The sequence below is a fragment of the Phocoena phocoena genome, chromosome 13 (genome assembly GCF_963924675.1).
Source record: "Phocoena phocoena chromosome 13, mPhoPho1.1, whole genome shotgun sequence".
Lineage (NCBI taxonomy): Eukaryota > Metazoa > Chordata > Mammalia > Artiodactyla > Phocoenidae > Phocoena > Phocoena phocoena.
Window position 1 is genome coordinate 83,172,428 of NC_089231.1, and position 24,385 is coordinate 83,196,812.

General features: G+C 43.2%; 1 protein-coding gene across 4 annotated transcripts in view; it reads right to left on the minus strand.

Moving 5' to 3' along the window:
• CLIP1 (CAP-Gly domain containing linker protein 1) overlaps nucleotides 1-24,385 on the minus strand; it is an 84,533-nt gene that overhangs the window by 16,166 nt on the left and 43,982 nt on the right. For 3 of the 4 annotated variants that reach the window (XM_065889596.1, XM_065889595.1, XM_065889594.1), the window contains 3 exons: nucleotides 18,689-18,805; nucleotides 16,493-16,599; nucleotides 11,720-11,840 (listed from right to left, as the gene is read on the minus strand). In XM_065889596.1, coding sequence (XP_065745668.1) covers nucleotides 11,720-11,840; nucleotides 16,493-16,599; nucleotides 18,689-18,805 — 345 coding nt within the window. Of the gene's footprint in view, nucleotides 1-11,719; nucleotides 11,841-16,492; nucleotides 16,600-18,688; nucleotides 18,806-19,969; nucleotides 22,238-24,385 lie in introns of all 4 variants that reach the window. The other variant, XM_065889593.1, reaches the window with a different exon arrangement.

A 24,385-nucleotide genomic window follows, 5' to 3' on the forward strand; every position in this document is an offset into this window, starting at 1 on the left:
TTCTTTTGGATTTTCTATGGCACGTGATCTGTGAACAAAGAGTTTTACTTTTTCCTCCCCAATATGTATACCTTTTATTTCCTTTTCTTACTGCATTGGCAAGGACTAGCAGTACGATATTGAAAAGCAGTAGTGAGAGGGGACATCCTTGCTTTGTTTCTTATCTTAGAAAGAAAGCTTTGAGTTTCTCACCATTAAGTACGATGTCAGCAGTAGTTTTTGTAGGTATTATTTATGAGGTTGATGAAGTTCCCCTCTATTCCTAGGTGGCTGACAGATTTTATCACAATGGGTGTTAGCCTTTTCAAATGCTTCTTCTGTATCTACTGATATGATCTCGTGGCTTCTCTTCCTTAGTCTGTTGATGTGATAGATTACATTATTTGATTTTCAAGTGCTGAACCCAGCCCTGCATCTCTGGGATAAATCCTACTTGGTCGTGGAATTGTATACTGTGCTCCAGAAATGGAGGAGACGGCGGTGAACAAAACAGAAAACTGCTGCTCCTCCCTCAGTCAAGTGGTCTGACTGAGCCTACAAAAGCAGGAGTATGTGTAACGGTTCCGAACGTCAGCACATCCTTCACTTCACACAAGCTAGTATTTTTCTTCACACAAGCTAGCAATTTGTTTTAAATCTATCATTCCTCCTTTTAAACATTGTTGGGTTTAATTTGCTAATATTTTGTTGTTACATACTATTTTGATTCCCCTTATGTTACCTACTAGAAAAGGCAAAACTATAGCACCATAAAAGAGAGAAATGGTTTCAGGCATTGGGAAGTGATTGACTATAAAAGGAGCATGAGAGAAATTCTGGGGGTGAAGGAAATCTTGATTTTGGGGTATATTATATGACTATATATATATATGTCAAAACTCATCACACCATATACCTATGAAGGGTGAATTTTATGTAAACTATACCTTTTTTTAACACCTTTTTCTTTTTTATAAATTTATTTATTATTTATGTTTTGGCAGCGTTGGGTCTTTGTTGCTGTACGCAGGCTTTCTCTAGTTGCAGCGAGCGGGGGCTACTCTTTGCTGCAGTGTGCGGGCTTCTCATTGCGGTGGCTTCTCTTGTTGCAGAGCACAGGCTCTAGGCGCGCGGGCTTCAGTAGTTGTGGCACGCGAGCTTCAGTAGTTGTGGCTCACGTGCTCTAGAGCGTAGGCTCAGTAGTTGTGGTGCACAGGCTTAGCTGCTTCACGGCATGTGGGATCTTCCCGGACCAGGGCTCGAACCCGTGTCCCCTGCATTGGCTGGTGGATTCTTAACCACTGCACCACCAGGGAGGCCCATAAATTATACCTTAATAAATATAACTTCGGGGGAAAAGGCGAGTTTGAGTAGTGTATACAATATTGCTTTTGTAAAAAACAAACTATATGTATATGCTGTTACACACATGAAGAGCAGTATGGAAAGGTACACCCAACCATTTATAATGTTGCCTCCATGAAACAACAATGGGAGGAGTAATAACTTTGAAATGGTATGTATTTGTATTGTTTCATGTTACAAACATGTATGATTATTTTTAATTTTAAAATAACATTACAGGGCTTCCCTGGTGGCGCAGTGGTTGAGAATCTGCCTGCCAATGCAGGGGACACGGGTTCGAGCCCTGGTCTGGGAGGATCCCACGTGCCGCGGAGCAACTGAGCCCGTGAGCCACAATTACTGAGCCTGCGCGTCTGGAGCCTGTGCTCCGCAACAAGAGAGGCCGTGATGGTGAGAGGCCCGCACACCGTGATGAAGGGTGGCCCCCGCTTGCCACAACTAGAGAAAGCCCTCGCACAGAAACGAGGAGCCAACTCAGCCATAAATAAATAAATAAAGCAAACTGTCAACAAGTAAAAATAAATAAACACTATAAAATAACATTACAATTTAAAAGGAATAGGGAATTCCCTGGCGGTCCAGTGGTTAGGACTCGGCGCTTTCACTGCCGTGGGCCCCGGGTTCAATCCCTTGTTGGGAACAAAGATCCCGCAAACCATACAGCATGGCCAAAAAAAATGGGGGGGGATTTTATTTTTTAGAGGTACAAAGATATTTACAGATAAAATGACAGTATTCTAGGATTTGCTTCAAATTAATCTATGATGGTGTGGAGGGTGAGTGAGAGTAGAATTGAAGCAAGAGTGACTGGTTAAGACTCCTCGCTTCCACAGCAGGGGGTGCAGGTTCAATCCCTGGTCTGGGAACTAAGATCCCACAGGCTGTGCGGCCAAGAAAACAAAAAAAAAAAAGAAAGAAACAAGAGTGACCAAGAGTTGACTGCCTTTGGAGTGGGGTACATGGGGATTCACTGTTCTGCTCACTCTGCTTCTGTGCGTGTTTGAAACTTTCTGTAATAAAAGGCTGAATAAAAGCGAGGGTTATTTTACAGAAAAATATTAAGAAGATAACATTACGGTGAAGACAGTATACAAGTGACCATGATTTGGGGAACACCAGACCAGAAAATCTCAAACAGCTGATCTAGCCACAAAACTGTCTTATAATACAATAAACATGGTGGGTAATTTGTTTTCAATCTATCACTTAAGAAAAATACTAGCTTGTGTGAAGTGAAGGATGTGCTGAAGTTCGGAACCATTACACAGTCAGACTACTCGACGGAGGGAGGATGGGCAGGTTTTTGTTCACCGCTGTCTCCTCCATTTCTGGAGCACAGGTAGGCACACAGTAGGCACTCAGTAACTACGTGTCGCGTAAACGACCGGGTCAGAGAACCGGTAAGCTGGTGCTCTCCTCGGGTGTGGGTTGGCAGTGACACTGAGGAACCAGGGTTCTCACAGGAGGAACTCTCTGCTCAGCCAGTCTGAGCAAGCTGGCGCTCAGCTGCTGCTTTTCTCGCCGACTTCCCCAGGGAAGTGGTTCATGTGTGGGCGACTTCAGCCTCTTCTCTGAGCAAGTGTTCTGAGGTCCAAAATAGCGGCGCTACCTTGACAGCACAAGACACATCCCCATCCCCTGTGTCTGCGGATTTCTAGTCTCGCCTCCCACACAGACTCCTGCTCTTGGAAGTGGTGAAGGTAACGAGGAGAGAGGAGAGGAGGATTTGGTCAATTCTGTGGACAAGCCCTTTCAGAGAAGAAACAATGAACATTAGCTGTCTTGCCTCGCACACCCAGACACACTTCTCCATGTACACAGAGCAAGAAGGACAAAGAGGGGAGAAAGAAGCAAATTTAATTTGACTTGAATTTAACAGGAGAAAGAAAAATCAAAGTAAATAAAAGAAAATGGCTGAGGGCAGAAAAATGTTCTTTACCACAAAGATATATTCCTTTCTAAGAACTCCCACAAGGCTTATACATTTATTTTGTAAAATTTTTAAGTAGAATATATTTTTTAATAAACATAGATGTTAATATCATTTTCTTAGGTATAAGTTAATTTTAATTTTAAATAATATCAAACATCACCCTGATATAAAAATGAGAAGGCTTGCATACTTCCACGTTCTTTCAACTCTGTCACCTCAAATTTTGTTAGTTATATTCTCTCTGTATATTTTTCTTTTTTCTCCTTTGTCTTTGATTTGTTTTCTTTTTGTCTTGCAAATGCTTTAAGCTTACCTTCACCAAATGATCAAAATTGACATCACCAATAATAGGATAAAGCAACATCACCTGCCTCCGGCCAGGAAATGGTAATCACTTATTTAGTCTTCCTGCTAAAGATGGATAACCTAAATGCCACCTGACAAACCCAAAATGAAGGATTTTATACAACATAACTGGCCTGTTTTCAAAAAAGTCAAGTCATAAAAGACAAAGGCAGAAGAACCATTCCAGATAAAGACAACTAAAGAGACCTGAGTCAATGAATGGAACGCATGATCCTGGACTAGATCCTGAACTGGGGGGAAAAAAACCCACAAAAACTATCGATATAAAGGATATCACCGACAACTGCCTACACAGGAATAGGGCCCATACATTAGATAATAGTGTTCAACTTCCTGAATTTGACAGCTGCACTGTGGTTAGGTAAAAACAAATCCTTAGCCTAATCCTGAGCATTCTGTGTTTTATTTTTACAACTTTTTGCAAAGCTTGAAATGATTTCCAAATAAAAAGTTAAAATCACAACTCTGTTCCTCATCTGTGATTCCCTAAACTGTTAGCTTAGGTGTCTATTAACCTGGATTTAGTGCTCACCTCCAGTCCCTTTGCCAGGCTTCTCCTGAGCTAGTAAGTCCTGTATATTGAGTCATGTCCTGCTTGGCCAAATTTTACCAGCAAGTAGCAGCTAATTTCCAGAAGGACTCATAGATGCTATAGCTTCTAAGTTCTTTCAAGTTTGGAAACACCTGTCTTCTTACCTGAATAATAATTGCTTGGATATGATGTTCCTGATCATATTTTCTGTCCCTTAGGACTTTGGAAACAGTGCACTATGTTTTTTTTGTTTTTTGTTTTCTGGCATTGAATGCGGCTGCAGTGGGCTATTTTTTCTCCTTTTTATAAGGAATCTGCTTTTTCTGCCTGGGGACCTGAAGAATTCTCTGTATATTTTCAGAAACGTTCATTAGGTCTGTTTCTGATGTACTTACCAGTTCTGATATGGTGTGGTTTTGGTCTTCAATTTGTTTCCTTAACTCTTTCCTCTCTGCTCAGCTAGTGTCATTTTACCATCTTCTCTCTGAACAGTTGTTTTATTTACATCACTTAAGCTTTTATATAACACAAAGCAATATTTTACTCTGGGTAATGTTTTCTCATGACCTGAATCCCTCATCTCTCTTTGGATTCCTAGGTTCTTTTCTTTTCTTCTTTCCTCTTTTGGTACAGTATGGAGTCACTTGTTCATCTTACCCTGGGCTGCTCTACCTAGACCTTCTATTTGCTCACATGTAATGTAAATGAATTTTCCTTTATGCCCCTCCTACTTTATCTGAGACCTCCAAGCTACAACTGAAAAATCGGGCACTGCAGTCTATATATTTCTCTAGCCAGAGGGACCTGGGGCAAGGGTGGGGAGAGTGCTGTTCGGGTGACTATATGATCTGCTGGAGGTGTCTCTCTGAGCTTTTCCCTTTAGTGTCCTACATCTCATCTACTGCATCAGAAAAGAGGCAACTCTGTTCCTGAAGGAGTGTGTGCTCAGCTTCAGCTCCAGGCAGATATTACAAGTTGGCTCTTTCAACGTCTACTCTCACCTCCTCTGTTTCCTTCCCTTCCTCGAGGAATCCAGCCTCACTCGTGGTTGGAGGTGACACTATTACAGAGATCTGAACTGTCCTCTCCAAGTGAAAAGATAAACCACGTGAAGAGGAGCGCTCTGCCTTTCCCCACTTGTCCTTCTGCCTGCTTCCTCCCGGAAAGTTTTGCAGTGCCTGGGGGTGTAGGAGCCACTGAGGCTGAGAGGATGAAAACTAACTGCTGAGGACAGCAGCAGAGCAGAGAGCGGGGGCAGGGTTCCCTGAGGACATTCTTGAGTGGCTGGACCCACGGGGACTACCTACCTGTGAATTTATCATCATTTGAGTAAAAACCCACCCATTCCCACCCACCCCTGTTTACTTAAGCCACCCTGTCGGCTAGACGGGCTACGGAAAATGACAACTAGCCATTTTTCCTGCTCTGGTAGAGGGCTGGGTGGCAGAAGCAGCGCTGGCCTCAAAGATTTTTCCCTGACTGCCTACTCACTTCTTCAGTCTAATTTTCTCCCAACTGGGTTGGGCATGGGGATGGGGAGAATTAGAGGGAAATTTCTGGGGATTTTGCTATTTGTTTTCCTTTCTCTTACCACTGTGAACAGTTTCAAACAGAGTCACAGGACAATTTTCTTTTCTTGGTTGTCAGTTTCCACGTTTACAGCGTGAACCTGATTGGCTTTGCTGGATTTTCCTGAAGGTGTTTTTAACAGGTGAAGAAGTGTGTTCATTTCACTAGGTGTGGCCAGCGGGAGAGAGATTCTGTGACCCAGCTTCACTCGGCCCTACTCGCCCGGTGGCCACCCCACCTCAACTCCAGATTAAAATCTGATGGCCCATGACACTACTTTTCCAAAATAAAACACGACAAGCTAAAAACAGTGTTTCCTTTCTAAACATTCAGGTCTGGGAATGCAGGTTTATTTAAAAGGCAGGCAGTGATTCATGGATCAATTTAGATGATAACCCCAGGTTTTTGTATACTGTATCTGTTATAACCTCTGTTAGGAAGAGGTGTTGATGAAATACAGTTACTGAGCCATCTCATATCTGTCCAGTTTCCATAAGCCAACTATGACCTCATTTTGCAAATAACCAGGGGAAAAACCAGCGCTATTCCCATAGTGATAGTTCAGTGTATCTGCAACCCTCACAGAGGAGAATACATGTGAGGTTTGGCAATGATACATCAGACATTTCAAAACTGACTCCCCAAGGTGACTGTTTCTATAGAAGAACTCACATCATTCTGATTATTTTTAGTATTCTCTATGAGAAGAAATAATGCTCTGCACGGTTTCCGTTAAGCTGGACACCACGGGACCCTGCCCGAATTCACTGTACAGTCCACCATCCACACACAGAGCAAATGTCCTGCTCGTGTGGTGACTGGCTTTTGGCAACCACAGCTCTGCAACGGAGCCATGAAACTGGAAGTAAGTGGACTGGAAGAAAGCAGAAAGAGCGGTCACACAGTCTCCATATCTTACGCTGTAAAACGGGACCTGAGGGCCTGGCTAAAGACGAGACAGTCATTTCATCACCCGTTCACTCATTCACTCGTTAAACCTGCATGTCCTGCTCTAGGAGGCCCACTGTCTCCGAGCTGTGCAGGGAGAGAGCCTGAGTGGACCACACACCCGGCTCCGAGGGTCACGCGCAGAGAGCCGAGGAGACTGCGACCCGGACCGGGGAAGGAAGCAGCCACCTGCAGACGAGAGGTGACGACGCGGCACGGGCCTCCAGCAGTGAGGGACAGTGCACGAGTAGGGGAGGAGGGGGAGAGACGGACAAGCAGACACCAAACGGCCAGGGACGGGGTGCGGCGGGAGATGCAGGAGACACGTGAGGTGTGGAGGAAGCCAGGGGAGGAGCGTTTGAACGTGGATGGTGGTGCGCACCGTCTACAGAGCGTGCAAAGAGCCACGTGCGTACAGCCGCAGGGAAGCGACCGCTCAAGCCAGAGTCCTTGCCGGCGTGCACTGGGGCAGCAGGAAGCCGACTGCAAGGGCTGGGGAAGGAAAGGGGAGTGAGAAATAAGGCAGAAAACAAACACTAAAAGTTTGGAAGTAAAGATAAGCTGAGAAGATAGGGCTGCAAGTGTGAAGGGTGTGGCGAAATGTAGAAATGAGGAGGATCTCCCCACCCGTGGGAAGACCCAAAGGCAGAAGGCGCGATGAGACGCAGCAGCTCCAGGCAGGGGTGGAGGCTTCAGGAGGGATGGGGACAGTCTGAGTGGAGAAAGAGGCCGAGACACCTGAAGCAAACGGATACATGAAACGTGGTCGATCCCTTCAATAAAATGCGACTCAGCCACGAAAAGATACGAAGTTCTGACGCAGCCTGCAACGTGGATGAGCCTCGAAAACATTATCCTCAGTGAAAGAAGCCAGGTGCAAATGGACACGCGCTGTATGATGCCATTTACGCGAAACATCCAGAATGAGCAAATCCACAGGGGCGAAAAAAACAGATTAGTGTTGCCAAGGGCTGGGAGGAGGGAGGGATGGGGAGTGGCTGCTTAAGTGGAGTTTCCTTTCGGGGTGATGAAGATGTTCCGCAACTAGACAGAGGTGATGGTCGTACAACACTGTGAATGTACTGAGTGCCACTGAATCGTACACTGTGAAATGGGTAAGACAGTACATTTTGTGTTACGTGTATTTGAACACACACACGCACACACACACACCCCCAAAACCAACCCAAAGCAGCATGAAATCAGTCAGGACATCAGGAAGGAAACAGTGTGAGAGCAAACTGTCAACAGCAATTATAATGACAATCTTCAAAACCATCAGTCATAAGAAAGGCTAAATTACGTGAGCTATTAGGTTGAACCATGTGAAACTGCAGAACAATAGCTACTTCATAGGTTCAATCTAATACAGACTCTTTTAAAAGACGAGGCGCTCTACGTGACATTTTATGAAGATTTCTGTCACAGGCGATGCCAGATTAACTCCAACACTTCTGCTTCTCACAACCCTAACTGACCCTGGTTGTCACTCCCCTCCCCTCTTAAAAGGAAAAACCCTACTGGGTAAAGGGGACTTAGAGAGGAAAGGAGAGGGTCTGATGGGGCAGGCAACGAGGAGTGCGCACACGGGGCTCTGCTTCTGGCTTAGCCAGCTCCACCCTGGAGGGCTGCCAGCGAGCAGGTAAGCCCCACAACTGTTCAAACACTTCCTCTCGGGGGACATGGCACCCGCTTGCCAGTCAAGGCAGACAAGGGTTTCTAAGAAAGCACAGAAGCTATCATCACTCTCCATGCCTTTGACCAACCTGTCCTGCTCACTGTTAGCCCTCTTAATTTCGGGACTCCTTCATCACCTTTTAAGGTGATAGAGAGAACGCTCTACAAAACCACTGTCACAGGGGAGCAGGGATTCTTTTATTTCAACAAATAATCTGACTTCCAAATGACAAACAGGAAATGAAATAGCCCTCTTCATGAAGATGGCTTCTCAAGGAAATCAAAATCCTTAGCCCATATTCCCAGTGAGAGTCTTAAGATGCAGGATAGGATGTCCCTTGCACGCTAGTGGTTAAGACTCTGTGCTTCCACTGCAGGGGGCGTGGGTTCGATCCCTGGTCGGGGAACTAGGATCCCACATGCCACATGGCGAGGCCAAAAAAAAAAAAAAAAAAAAAAGATGCAGAACAGATTCTGGAATCTCGTGGGTTTTCTAAGCAAAATAAATATTTGAGGCAGAAAAAAATTAACGGTAGAACTGCAAGTATATTTTTATAGTACTGTTTGACCCCACCTACCCCACTCCTAGCTCAGAAGGTTTTTTTCTTTTAATTTTAACAATAATTACGAAGTACATAGAAATAAGTTTTATTCTCTGTAAGGGACAGGAGCAGGCAAACAGGCGTACGAGTTAGTCAGACACGAGTTCTGATCTCAGCTCCTCCGCTGCCTAGCTCTGTGTCCTTGGTGAGCTGCTTCAGTTTTCAGCTTCAGCTTCCTTTCGTCCTACAAGATAACCTTACTGTCTCAGGTATGTGGTGATGATTCTGTGAAACAGCGGCAGAGCATCCGCTCAGTACACGGTCAGCAAATGTGCTGAGCAAAGGGACCGGGATGGAACTCGGGTCCCGGGTCTGTCCCATGTCAATCTAGTCTCCACTGTCTTCACTTTATTATTTTTTTAAATATTTATTTATTTACTTACTTACTTTGGCTGCGCCAAGTCTCAGCTGCGGCACGCGGGATCTAGTTCTCCAACCAGGGGTCAAACCCGGGCCCCCTGCGTTGCGAGCGTGGAGTCTCACCCACTGGACTACAGTCCTCCACTGTCTTCACTTTAGAAATGAAACACTGACTATGTCTATAGTACTACAATTAAAATTCTTTTTTTTTTTTTTAAAATAGGGTTTCTGCCAAACTCTGTAGTATATTTCTGAACAAAGTTGATCAATAGTTCGGCTCAACTGCAGCAAGTAACAAAGTGGAAATTCGTGATTTTACATAAGTAAGCAGCACCCTAGACTCTTGGAGATTATGTAGTAAGAGTAATAAAAGCCGATGATTTAATCAGTCTTCTTTAGCCTAAGGCTGCTTCTAAGTTATTTTAAGTGGGGGGATCCTCTCCACTCTTCTGCAACGTGGACACGTCCAGGGAAGCAGTATCTGCAGTCTTCCTTGGTGTCCACCGTCACTGTTCACGATCTCTAGTGTCGCAGCCTATCATGGTTTAGTTTACGGCCGCTTGTTTCTCTCTCCAGAGTAAACACAGGGCCCTACAGAGGGCCAAACAACCCCTGCTTTTAAGGGAAGTCACTGCCCTGGTTGTTTCATGCAGGTGCTGCTTTCTAACATTCTTCGAAGTCACTGAGCTTCAAATGTTTAGTCCCAAGACCTTTTCAAAAAGAAGGTAATTCAGATACCAAGGCAAAAGAGAAAGGGCTGGAGGATGGAGAGGAACCCTGAAAACCTCTGCCCAGGGAATCGTGATGCTTCCCGCTTAGTCTTTCCGGTTCTGAGTGACAGAAACAAGAAATGTAATCAACAGTCCGGTTAAGGTCAAAACGTGAGACAGGAGGCTGACCTCTGTGTGTTCTTCCCATTGGTGGATTCCACGCTCTCCGTCAAAGACGTTCAGTGAGATGAGATAAAAGGAGACGAAGAGACTCAGCACTTGGCCGAGATCCTTCCCTTGCAAGTCCTTACAGACACCCTGATGTCAGAGGCACCCACAGGGTTTCAGATGCTCTGGTCAAAGGGCTTCTGTTTTCCATGAACCCCGCTTTCTCACACAGTGACCAAAGCAGAGTGCAGCAACCCTATTTACGTCAACCCCCTTTGATCCTTTTCCTGACCCAAATCAGAAAATGACACATGTCTCCCAATGCTATTGGCTGAACGAGGTTGAGCACATTACTACCTTCTTTGGGCTTCCGTTTCCTGTTTTACACGTGGGGGTAAGGACAGTGCCATCTCATGGAACTACTGTGAAGACCGAGAGGACAGCTATCATGTATTCGTACCTGTCACACAGTAAAATAAGAGCCACTGAATGGGAGCTACTATCACCAGCAGCATCACTGTTGTCCTGGAGTCTGGAGACATGGGCCGTTTCTCCAGTGAAGTAGAAAGCTCTAACGAAGACTTTCAAGTACGAAATCAACTCTCTGAAGAGCGCTTTCACTACAAATGGCACCACGTCAATGGACACTCAATCTACTCCATCCAAATGAGAATTAATATTTGCAAAGTATGCTTGGGGAAAAAAAATTCTTTTCCCCTTGACGCGCAAAGCCAGAAATAATGACCACACAGTAAAATTCTCTTAAAAATGTCATTTTTGGGGACTTCTGCTCTGAGGTCAGACGTGACTAACAGCCTAGCGTTTTGATTCAAGAATAAAGCGCAGAATACAGCATTCTTTAAAATCAGTTTTGCTTCAGTGTTTAATAAACTTGTCAGGAGCCTTTGTAATTTAAATACGGAAACAAGGGGGTTGTGGTTAGCCTATCGTTCATTCCAGGTGTAACACACGTTCCGTACACCAATGCACACAAGTGCACATGTAGACACAGTTCCATTAGGAGATGCTTAAACATTTTTTTTAATTTAAAGAAAAGCAGAGTCCTCTTTAGAAACAGCTGCCAACCCTCACACCAAATCTGTCTTCTTGGAACCTTTTTCTTAAAATCAATTTTGATGAAAGAAAAAAAAAAAAACCTTCGAGAAAAAAAAATTTTGAAACCCAAGCAGTAGGGAAGAGATACTGTCCCTATCCATTTAAATACATTTTTGCCATAAGATCATCTGATAAAGATCTTATTTTCTACTTGCCTGCAAGTTCCCAGCGCTTTTTTTGGTTTTGTTTTTAAAGGACCTGTCAACTCACTCCTACCCAAGTCCTACAGCAGCACGCTTGAAAACCAGGAGACACAGAACACAGGTGACTTGAAATCCCATTTGCACCACCCCACCACATGGAGCACGTTCTCTGAGGAGCCTCCGAGCGCCCTGCCCACAGCAGCAGACACCAGCGTGGCCGGGCTGGGAATGCCCACCCAACGCCCACTGACCTTTTGATGACTTGTGACTTCGTCCCTGCTTCTCCCCAGCTCCTCGGCAAGTTTCACGTTCTCTTCTTGCAGGGCTGAAAGCTGCTGGGACTTCTGAGCTGCTGCCTGCTTTAGGGTTTCTCTGCAAGGACAGTGAGTGCAGGGTTACCATAGAAACAAGACAGGCAAGGAAACTGTGGGAGACGACCAGCTTCACAGCACCAAGGAAAATATATCTGGGTCACGTGCCTGATAGGCTCTATAACAACAGAAGGCAGCATTCTCTACGTGCAGGAGGGGCCAAATGGCTTTAACCTCTCAGGAGGAGGACTGCTGCTCGCATGTATTCCATTTTTTTTTCAAACCTGATAAACACTACATCCACTCTCTCATCACCCACACTTACCCCACTTCTAAATACTCCCCATACAAAAAAGCAGGGTCACTCTAAAATAAATGACAGATGAAATGGTCAGTATTCCCCTTACTTCCATTAGAAAATTATACTTAAACCTATCATGTTGATAAAGTGATTTACTTTGCTGCCACGGCACTGTTCTAACTGTACAAATCTGTAATGTTTTTGTTTTTTTTTTCTGGCAGAAATGCATATCTGATGGTTCCATTTGCCAGTATCTGTCAGAATCAAGTGCTGGCGGGAACCTGGGTATATTTTCAGGACAATTAGAGGTGAAATGCCCAAAGGAAATGCAGCTTTCTAATTACATAACAAGTGTTTTGTTTTGATTGTATTCTTTCCATACTGCTAACTTGAAATTAAAAGAAGCAAATAAAAATACAGCTTGCTAACCATATTATACCATGAATATCAGCATATAAAATGTGAACAGGGTAAATGTATTTATTAAACATCTTCCCATTATTAAGCTTAATTGCAAATATACATCCCAAATTATCCTTTACACGTGGACATTGAAAATAGTTTATTTGATTGTTGGATTTTAGTTTTATACCATAGAAGGTTCTGATGCAATTATGAATTTTAAGTCTGTGCTGGCTACATTCCATTTAGGGAGCTATCATACGTGGCTGAATTCTGAATCAAGTCATCTGGGTATGAATCCATCTGCTGATGCATGAACACATCTATTTTTAACTTCAGTTGTCTAATGGGTGGCAGTGCTTGGCATCTTCAGTTTTCTTGATTTTTAATTCTCCATGTACCTATAACATACCTATGGGGCTGACCTCATGAAGATACAGGGGAAGATGTCTACACAAAAATCCTCTTAGCACATTAAATTTGGCATTTTACAGAGATGTTTATTTAGCAAGTGAAGAAAAACTGAGAAGGAATTTTAGCCTCAGGTAATTAGTCATTCAAAAGCTGGGAGGCCTGATTTTAATTATGGATCAAAACACACGCGCACTACAGCTAAAGTTCATCTTCTGGCCAAAATCCATCAGCTCTTGACAAATCAGAAGATTTTACTTATGATGAAATCATCAGAAGCCAAACCTTTTACTCCCAAGTGGTCACCACCCTCATTAGGGGCTATTTGGTTTCAGCATTTGTGTGGCCTGTCAGTGATAAGTTCAAGATCCTGTTCTCTTTTAAAGATTTTCATGCTTTAAAATTTTTTAAATCCTTGGTTTCTGTTAAGAGCCCACAGTAAAGAAAATTAAAACAAGGAGTCAAAGAAATATCAAGATGCCCTAAGATTTATAAAAATGATATTTGTTCAATGTTTTAAAACCTGCAAAACGATTTCATGTACATTTAATCCTCAAAGCCCAAGGAAGTTAATGTTATTATTTATATTTTAAAGATGACAAAATTGAAGCTCAGGTAAGTGAAAAGATTTGCCCCAAATCAAGTAAGCTGTAGAACCAAGAGAACTGGAGTTAAAACTGGCAGACAGACCTCAGTTGTGATTTGAATATAGAAACACCTCTTTCCAGTTTTCTTCAGACCAGAGGGGTATGTACATTCCATAGAAGAAGGAGGCTCTAACAGCCCAGCTTCTGGACATAGTCTAAGGAATAATTCTAAAAATACCTACACATATAATTCTCCCAATTTTTAAAGATGCTTTTCTTTCTACATTATAAGATAGATATCCTGCAACAGAAAAGGAGACTGTCACAGTTTTAAAACTGAGAGGCAAACATTGCTAATATTGACTTGCAGACATTCTACTTAGGAATCTATTATAAACCTATTAATTACCATGCTAAATATATTCTAGATTTATCACTGTGCCCGGTGAGTAATTAAAGGCAAAAATTAGATGGCTTATATCGTTTTCGCTGAGAGTCAAAAATTACACACCAGAGAGAAACCATTTTATTCTCTCTCTCCAGCTAAAAACAGGAGCTGGCTCACCAAAATCAAGTTTTCCTAAAACCAGCTGAGTAAGTGACATAGAGGAAAAGGAACATTTAGCTGCAAATGCCGGGATTCCAGGGCCGAGGGCAAGTTTCTGTAGGAAGTGGTTCCCGTTAGAACTCCTGGGTCTGCATAGGTGTCCTGGCAGGTGAAGAGAAACACCTGAAAAGCTCTAGAGGCCATGAAGATCCCAGGTATGTGCTAAACCTCAAAAAACAAACAGCTGCTCCTTCCCTAGCCCAGAGCCCTGGGGAACAGACTAAGGAACAGTAAAATGACTGCTTTTTTCTTTTTAAGAAGCACTGCTCTCATGACACAGTACATTTATATCAGCTGGTCCCTGAAATGCGGCCAAGTCTCAGGCAGGGAACAATGAGTCACTGGGGGTGGGGGGCGCTTTCAACCCACTCCTCACACCTCCCTCCAGCAGCTTCCCACGTACGTCACTGCTGTGTCTCCCACTGCCCCTCCGTCCTGCTAAGAGTCCCGGCCTTGACCGGCCAAGTTACTGGCACAAGGCACAATTCTCGCAGCCCTGCTGGGCCAGGACAATCAGAACCAGCACAGGCACTGTCTGCCCTGTGGTCTGGCTCCCCCTGGCCCGAACTCCTCCCTCAGGGATCAGAGACCCGGGAACTGGGCCCGGGGAGGAAGGTGCCGGCGAGGTGGACGGCAGCGCAGCCCACAGGCTTTTGCTCCGGCTCCCTTGCGGCCGCGGGCACAAGGCTGAGCTTTCCTTATTCAATGGGGTCGTTCAAAGGGCACGCAGAAAGAGTTTCCCTCTTGGCAGAGGTGAGACCACGGCACACTGAGCGGGGGTGGGGGACATGACAGAGAGACTGAGGAGAGTGACACTTAACGCTAGACCAGTGCGATGACCCTTACAGGAGACTCCCAGATAGCTCTGCAGGAAACAGGAATTCCACCCAAGGCTGGGTCCCCTCTGGCCCCGCCCCTCCACTACCCAGCGCAGCCCAGAGAGCTCAGAGGTGGGTGATGGCAGAGGGGGCGTGGTGAGGGTATCTTCTCCCTACACTCAGATCCTCCCTCACCAGCTGCCTTTTGTGATGCAGATGATGGGCTCCAGACACTCCGGTGAGCAGAGCCACTTTGTCACGGTGCGGGGGGTGGGGTGGGGGGGTGTGTGTGTGACCCTGAACTGTAGCTGAACCCACCCTCTCTGAACTGATTTGAATTCGTTTTTCCTATCACAGTGACCGTTTCTATTTGTGCTCTTTGCCTTTGGCACACCAGGAGATTCACGCCTCTCCTGGTGGCCGATCACCATAACTGCATGTACACATCGGTGCAAAAGGAACTGTTGGGAGCTGTTTAAACACCACCTAGAGAAACATCACTAAAACTAAGACTGACGAAAGGATCCATCACCAACGTCATGAGCTGTCCATCCCCTCAGATGAGCAGCTCGGATGAGATCATTTCTAGGAGGATTTTAAGAGCTCTCAGAAGAACCGGACATAGTTACTGATTTAATCCGAGCTTGATCATCACATAGTACTGAGGACGGTGACTTGGGAACAGCAGTTTGGAACTGGTGCTTTTGTTTGTGTTTGAATCTCATCTATTCGTTTGATCAAAACTGGAAATAAATAATACAAACCCTCGGAGGGCAGGGTCCACAAACAATTCACCTTTGTATCCTTCCTAGACTGTATCCTTAACTGTACCTAGAACAAAGGACATACTCAAATGTTCACCAGATTGTTGGCTTTAAATTTTAGGTTCACATGGCTGATACAGTGTAGTTCTCAGAACAGATAAGCAAAATGAAATCTACTCTGTAACTGTCACTTACAATGCCAGATAAATAACCACCTGCAATGATGATAAGAACCAAACTCGAAAGGTGGTATTGACAAAGGAAACATGGGCAGCCTGTCTGCCTGAAATCTAGGCAGCAGACTGATGGGTAAACCTTGATTGGAAAGAGTCTCCCAAAATTCTGCTCTTTTAATTTCCACACCAGAAGATTAGATTACTCTTAAAAACCAAGACTACTGATAATCTCAAAAGTGCATGCTTTTTTTTTTCCCTGTAGAAAGAGTTTTGAGGGATTGATTAATAAAGGGTCTGATGTTTCCTAATGTTGAGATTAGCTACCATGTAAGCATACTACTTTAAAAAGCTCTGATTCCCCTTGGATTTTCACAAGGCTTTAACCAAGTCACATTTGAATTCCAGCTGTCCTAACTCATCAGCCAGCACACATTTCATTTTGATCCTGTAACTTAGCTATAGTTCTGACTTCACAGTGTAACGTTACAGAGGTGACTTCTAGGGTTTGCAACAGCGTTTGGGGGGCAGGAGGGAGACTATTACTTTTGACTACGTACTTGTCAAGTATTCTAAAAATAATTAGCATTGTTTTCCCTTTTGCAATTTTAAATAAGTGCCATAATTTCTCTCAAAGGAGGTAAACTTACATTTCTTTCTTGAATTCTTCCATTTTTTGGTTCTCTACAGTCAGAAGTTCTTTTGATTTGTTCAGCTCTTCCATATTTTTCAAGTTGTTTTCTTTAAGTGTATCCAACTTAAACACCAAGAGAAAAAAACTTGATGAAATTATTTCATTTTCCAATCACATGACTGGACAGACAAATCATTCATGAAAAGGTGCATTAGAAAGGTGAAATTAGTCATTTGCAAAACAAACAAACAAAAAGATCACCTGGGTGAAGAGATTATAAATCATCAAGTCTATTATAAACTGCAACCTCCCCCTTACGTTAGACATGTCCTGTACACCTGGCCAAAATGTCAAACTAAATTGCTACATAAATTAAAGCAAAAGTTTTCTTTCACCTTGTATACAATTCTCAAAATTTATCATTGAACTTGCTATTCATGTATAATCCATCTTAAAAAAAAACAAAAGGAAATTGCAAAGGCATGCCATCAGCAAGGATTACTTCTCTGTAATGAAAATAAACCTCTTTCTTCCCCAAAGACTAGTCATTTAGGATATGATATTTAGCAATGTCGGTACCAAACTTCTATGGTCCTCATTATAAAAATTATTGGGATATTTTTAGATGGGAAAAGATTTAGTTATTCATCTCAACTTCAATCTAAAAAGGAAAAGGCCATGTAGTGAGACTGAAAAGCACTCACTCACATTCAGCCCTATCACCTGCCCATGGGGGACATAGCCAGCCTAGGTCCTGGCCCCTGGTGGGAAAGCCAGACACATTACTAGAATGAGCGGGGATGTCCAACCACAGGCTCTGGCAGGTGGCTGGAGTTCAAGGTGTGCATCCCCCAAGGATGGGGAGCTCGTCACGGGCAATCCATTACACAGGGTGTGCTTCTGGTGCCTTGCTGGCTTTCTAGGACTTTTATAGTTATCTCCTACAGCCAAAGGTACTTCTGTTCTGTCACCTGCTACCAGTCAGGAGCCCTAGAAAGTGTCTTGCTAGTTTTAACACCACCATCTCCCTTTTAATGCTCCCTAACATTCCAGATTCATGGAATGTTCAGTGGGTCCAAAAACTGATTCCTCCAGTCTGTATTCTGGCTGTAACAAGGGGTATGGTTTAGAAGCACACAATTCTCCCTGAATCTATCTTCAAAGGTTAGAGACATTCCCTAAAATCTTCTCATTTATTTTAGCTTCTAATTTTGGTTATCATCTATTATTTTTGATGCTTTTTTTATATTTTCAGCTTAAGTCCTCTTCTGTTAGGACTGTCAATTCCTAAACGTACTTTTTAAATTTTTTTAAATTTATTTTTTTATACAGCAGGTTCTTATTAGTCATCAAGTTTATAAACATACCCTTTTCTATGTCAAGTTTTATTTACCCTATAATTATCTCAAAATGTTCATGTCTTTATGGATTTCAATCATTGACCTTCCATCGTGAGAAGGCCTGATCTTTACAGTAGCTATTCAATGCGGCTATCCGGATTTTCCCTGGCTTTAATTTCTTAACCTCTTACCTGACTCTCGCTTTAAAAAGCATTTCAAGTTCTACAGAACTTCACATAACTATTTCGGCGAAGCAATCTGCTTGAGATTTATGTAACAGCTTTCCAAAGAAAGAAAGGGTTGGTATGAGCTGGGGGTGGGGGGACTGGGAATCAAAGGAAGGTGCAAGAATAAGAAATGCTACTTCTGGACAGAATCAAAATTATCTTGAGGCCGCAAATCTATCCAAGACCCAGAAGTGACTGATTCAACATGAGACAAAAGGGAACCAGTACTGAATTAGGCCAAGAAAAAGGCCTATGTCAAACTCAGGGCTGCGGGATGGAATTCAGTGGCTCAAAGTTGGGAGACAGTTGAGGAAAAAAGCATATGTGATTTAAGATAAAAAATACAAAAGCTGGAGAATGTTATCGGTACCTCCTCTCATTAGTTCTATCACTGAACAGTTATCACAGAAAGCCACGCTGTTAGGGTTTTCCCCTCCTTTTTTAAAGGTTGATCCTACTAAATAAGTAATGAAGTAATACACTTTATTTAATATTATCATCCGGGTGTACGTTCGACTCCACTAACATAGATCAAATCTGTGTAAGGCCACACTTCAAAAAATAAACAATCCTGAGTTAGTGATCAAACACTCCGTGAAGTCGATAAGCTGTCCTTTGTACAAAAAGCCATGTAAATCTGATTACTTCGTTCTGCAGTTTTTCATTTGTTTGCTTGGAATCCTCCAAGGAGGCCAGAGTTTCCGTCTTCTCTTTGGTCATCTGTTCCATTATCTGCATGGCATCTTCTGCTGTTTGAGCAGCCTAAATACGAGAAAGCACTGTGAGAAATGAGGGCACCCCTCACCAACCCGGGGAGGTGACTAACACTCAGGCCATAGGGCTCAGGGTCTGTGTGGTGAAGGGAATCACACAGAGACGGTGAGCCAGTCACTGATCCCATGCCGAAGCAGACAGACCAAGACATCAAAGGTCTTTACTCTGAAGCAGAACAAAGTTATAGACCCTTTTTGTGCCATGTTTTCAACAGGCCAACTGTAATATGCAATTTGTGTATTTTCAGACCCCTCTAAACCTACATTTTCTAAGTTCCAAGTTCCACTAACAACAGTGCTCACTATTCTGACTCACGTTGGAGAGAAATGCTTAGCAATAATAAAGAGTAACATCCTTATGTGGCCGAATTTTTCTCTTCATCATATTTATTGTTAAAAATTTAAAATACTATTCTTGCTATCTCAAATTTGGGGCTTTTGAGATCACTTGGAATTTAGGTTGGGAACTTCTCAAAAATAAAAAGTATTTGGGCAATTACAGTGTAAGGCTCAAGTGTTTAATGAGAAGCCCTGAATGACAAAGTCGATGAGAAGCTGTAGGTAATGAACATAAGCATGGCTGTGAATAAAAAAGATAACACGCATATGGAAACAAAGCCTCAGCTGATAAGATACTGAAGAAAATCACCTAAGTGAATTAAAATCTTTTTAGGCACTTGCTTACAATTTCATGTGGTCTAATAAAGTTTATGGCAATTCTGCCTTTATATCTTCCCTGTTACCAACTGTGGAGGTTTCCCTGGAATCTTCCAATTCGGAAGGAATACACACAACGAAACAATTAAAAGTCACATAGAAGATACCTTGTTTTAACATGTGCCCATTTTACTATTGTTCTTAAGCCTTTAAGAACCACGGTTGCCTTTTTCACAAAAAGTTCGCCCTACATAAAAAAAAAATCTATCCTTTTTATTCACAGTTTGCAATTTTTTCTAATGGAGAGGGACAACTGCAATTAGACATTTAGTAAAGAGTTGCCCTTTCAGGTGGTGACAAAGAGCTTGAGATATCTAAGCCAGTGATTAAATGGGGTGGGTTTCCTTCTGCAGAAATGAAGACAAATCCCTCAGCCACTGCAGGGTTAGTGCACAGGGTTAGGCCAGGTGCTCAACACTTGAACCTCCCAGTTTACCGTAAAGGACTGCAGAGTCTCGAGCTCTCTAATTTTAAGAGCGAGCTTGCTCTTGTCTTTCCTCAAAATACGGTTTTCATTTTGAGATTCTAGGAGGTTGTCTGAGATATGGCTGTTGGTTTTGGCCAACTGGCTGATCTCTTTCTGAAGGATGAAGTAGCTTTCGGCCAGCTTCTCCTTCTCCTTCAGGAGCTCGTCCTTTTTCAGCATCATCTCTCTTTTCTCAGCCAGGAGGTTCTTGTTGTCCTGCATCACCCTGGCCCACTCGGCCAGGGTCACCTCGTGGTTCAGCCGCAGGTCATCCAGCATCTTGGTGAGGTAGCTGTGCAGCTCCTGCAGCTCCAGCTTGGATTTGGATAAGGCAGCAAAATCGTTCTTCAGAGTCTCTATGTTGGTGGCCAGTTGAGCCGTCTCTGCACTCAAGAGTTCCTTCTCCTTAACAATCTCCGCCACTTTCTGCTCTGAGTTGGTCTTGTCTTGGATTAGCACAGAGTTCTCGGACTGGAGCTCCTTGGTGCGCACTCTCAGAGCCTCCACCTCCTGCTCCAGGAGCGCCACTCTCCCGTGGAGTCTGTTGTTTTCATACAAGGATGACTCTTTGTCCTGGGTCCTGGCTTCTTTCTCCAGGATTAGGGACTGCTGCGTCATGTGGATCTTCTCATTTAACTTCTGACACTCTTCTTGCAGGTTCAACCCATCCTTCAGCAAGATGTTCTTTTCGGAACAGCAAGCCTTGAGTTCAGCGTTCAAACTCTCCTTTGCTTGCAGTATGTTAGCGTGTTCTTTTTCTAGAGTCTTTTTGGCATTTTGAGCCTCTTTCAGCATCAAAGCGAGATCACACTTGGTGGCTGCGAGTTCTTGGTTTTCCTTTTTTCTCTCTTGAAGCTCTTTCTTCAGAGCATCAAGATTACGGAGCAGTTTCATCTTCTCGTGCACAATGATTCTTCTGTTTGCAGACTCTTGATCGTATTTCTTTTTAAGGTTTTCTATGGCTTTGATGGAATTCTCTCTTTCTGCAAGTAAATCTGTATTTTGCATTTCCAGTACAGATTTTTCTTTCAAGAGACGATCCTGCTGCTTTTTGAGCTTAGTGATTTTCTGACAAACCATCTCCTTCTCAGAAGTTAGGTGAGTGATCTTCTCGTTCAGGTTCATCTCGATGTGGGCAGCCTCTTCCGAGCATTTGTTGAGTTTTTCAGTGATGAGCCTATTTTCATTTAGAAGTTCTTCTTTTTGGGCCAAGAGCCTTCTCTCAGACGAGGCCAAGGTTTCTTTTCCATGCAGAAGCTGGATGCACTCGGAGTCTGTGATCTCCCGACTGGTCTTAATTTCTTCCAGCAGCTTGGTGAGGCTTGTGTTTGTGGCCTGAAGGTGCAGAGTCTCCAGCTCCGCCTCCCTCAGAGCTTTGCTGGCCTCCTGCAGCTGCGCGCGGAGCCCACTGGCTTCCGTGCTGAGCAGATGTTTGACCTGGAGGGCAGCCTCCAGGCTGGCATTCAGCTTTTCCTGATCTTGAAGCAGCATGTCCTTCTCAAACTGCAGATCTTTGCTGTTTTGGAGGAGATGGTCTCTTTCGACCTTTAAGGCTATGCACATGTTATCAAGACCTGACTGTTTCTCCAAAGCTGACTTTTTCTCAGTTGTGAGATTTTCCATCTCCTGCACCAAGTTTTTCTGATCTTTCACTAGCTCCTCATAGGCGTTCTGAAGCTTCTGAATAATTTCATCTTTATCTTCAGCCAACGCAAGGTTTTCAGTTACAAGCTTCTTGATATGATCCTCCAGGTGATCTTTTTCTTCCAGATTCTTCTTAGACTCAGCCATCAAAATATCTTGGCTGAACTGGAGTTCCTCTGTGAGTGCCTGCAAGCTTGCTTTGGAAGCCTGCAAAGACTCATTTTCCATATTCATCTTCAAGAGTTCTTCCTGTGCGTTATTGGTTTCTTTAAGTAATTTCTCTCTCTCAACAGCCAAAGCTGCTTTATTGAGCTGTTCCTGCTGATAAAGCTTTTCAGCCTCTTGCTTTTCCTCTAAGACTTTCTCCTTTGCTAAATTAAGAGTTTCGTTTACTGACCATAGCTTCTGTTGGTCTTCCTGAAGTAAAGTTATTTTGGCCTCCACCTCTACAAGCTTTGACAAAAGTGAACCTTTTTCTAACTTTAAAGCATTTCCCTCCTGTGCAAGAAGCTGCTTCTCTGATTTCAGACCCCTCAGCTCTTCTGACATTAGTTCAATTTCTTTTTTGGCTGATGTTAATAAGTAAGTTAGCGACTACAGAAACAAAAGACGGAAAGAATGGAAGCAAAATGAAATCAAGCAGACAAATGCAAGCCCGAATAACTTAATGTAACCTAAGCCATAAAAGTTAAAAAAATTTACAATAACTGTCATAGAAACAATCTGGATAACAGGGGGAAGAAACTTGATGAACAGAGCCCGTAAAAGGATAATGCAAAGCAAGTTTAGCTTTGCAAAGTGCTGATATATCTACTGGTTTATCTTTGAAAAAACTTTTGAAGTATTCCTGATAGACACCTAGAAGATACAAACAGTAGTTTGACTTTGACGTCAGGGCATGAAATTCTTTCCTGCCATTCCAATTATCCAATTGTTTCTATTGTAGAAGGGATTCATAGAATTTTTTAAAACACAATCCAAAGAACTACAAAAAGTGAGTATACTTTAACCAACAGAGAGGAGGAAGGGCAAGGTATTATAAACTGTTGCTTTTCAAACTAAATGCAGAACCTTACTTACTAAAGGACCTGGCCTGAGACTGATTTAGCTTCAATATTACATATAACTTAGTAAAAATAGAGACTAATTTGCTAGTCTTTGGTGACCAAAATAAATGGGCTTTAAAAAATTGTATTGGGGGCTTCCCTGGTGGCGCAGTGGTTAAGAGTCCGCCTGCCGATGCAGGCGACACGGGTTCATGCCCCGGTCTGGGAAGATCCCACATGCTGCGGAGCGGCTAGGCCTGTGAGCCATGGCCACTAAGCCTGCGCGTCCGGAGCCTGTGCTCTGCAACAGGAGAGACCACAACAGTGAGAGGCCCGCGTACAGCAAAAAAAAAAAAAAAAAAAAAGTGTATTAGTTTATAAAGTAAATTGACCACAATGTCTCTACCAGTGCTGTCCAGAACTTTCCACAATGATACAAATGGACTTTATCTGCACTGTCCATTGTGGTAGCCACTAACCACACGTGCGGTGCTTGCGACTGAGAAGATGAATTTGTAACTTGAACTAATTTAGATTTAAATGGCCACATGTAGCTAGTGGCTACTGTACTGGACGGCACAGCTATAGTTCATTGGCTCTCAAACTAGGGAACATGGGAGCATTGTGGGCTCCATGAATCTCCTGAGATTTCATCTAAAACTTATTGAGTGTATATATCAGCTTTCCTGGGGAAAATATCTTAAGGTTTCATCAGATTCTCAAAAGAGTCTGTTGAGTCCCTGCTGTTGACAACATTGAGATTCACAGAAATCGGATATCCAGACAACTTTGGAGGGGGAACAATCCTGGCGTTTTAACCAAATGATCCTTATAAAAACAACAACAAATAAAATTAATGAGCCTTTACACAAACCACTAGAATGCTGTGGTTTGGTCAGGCTGCAACATTTTAAGGGAAACACTAAAAAACTAGAGTCTGCCCAGATAAAGGGAACCACAAAGACAAAAACTCTGGAAATTATACTCAGTTGTTAAATGGCTCATAAACCTGGAGACACATCACAGGGAAAAGAGAAAGCTTTGATGGACAGCATGTAGAAGAAAGAAAATTTAGGTATCTTATACAAGACATATATTACATGTCATGCTACACTTTTTATAAGTTTTAAATGGGCTCTGTTTCAAGTCCTATGTATGCTCTTTTCTATTTTCTTTCTACTAAACTCATATATATATATATATATATATATATAAAAACATTTCTCTGACACATTAAAAATAATTAAAGGCAAGTATTTGCTTTTCTTTGAGCAATTTAGATGGGAGTAGGAGGGTTGAATTCATTATGTTACCAGAGTCAAAAAACATACTGGGACACTGGTACGATCCTGACACCATAAAATGAAATTCGGTGTATCAAGTTCTACTCTACTTAGCAGTAGGATGTTTCCTCACAGCCCTGAAATCCAGCTTCCTTGTTAATGAGCTCGTAGTGCCTTCCTGGGGACATGTGAGAACCCTCTCTAGAGCTCTCCCTTCTACTTTATCCTCTAAGAGCTCTGTTCCTCCAAGCAGGCTCCATTCCCTGCCCACCTGCCTCATGTGGCCTCTGCCTCTTGCTTTTCTGCAAGATGTCTCTCCTAACCCTGGTGCAAGGTGGCAGCAAGATGGCCAAGATTAGAGGAACATGCCTTCCCGCAACAAGGAGTCTACTACAGGCAGGCAGACAGAGGTC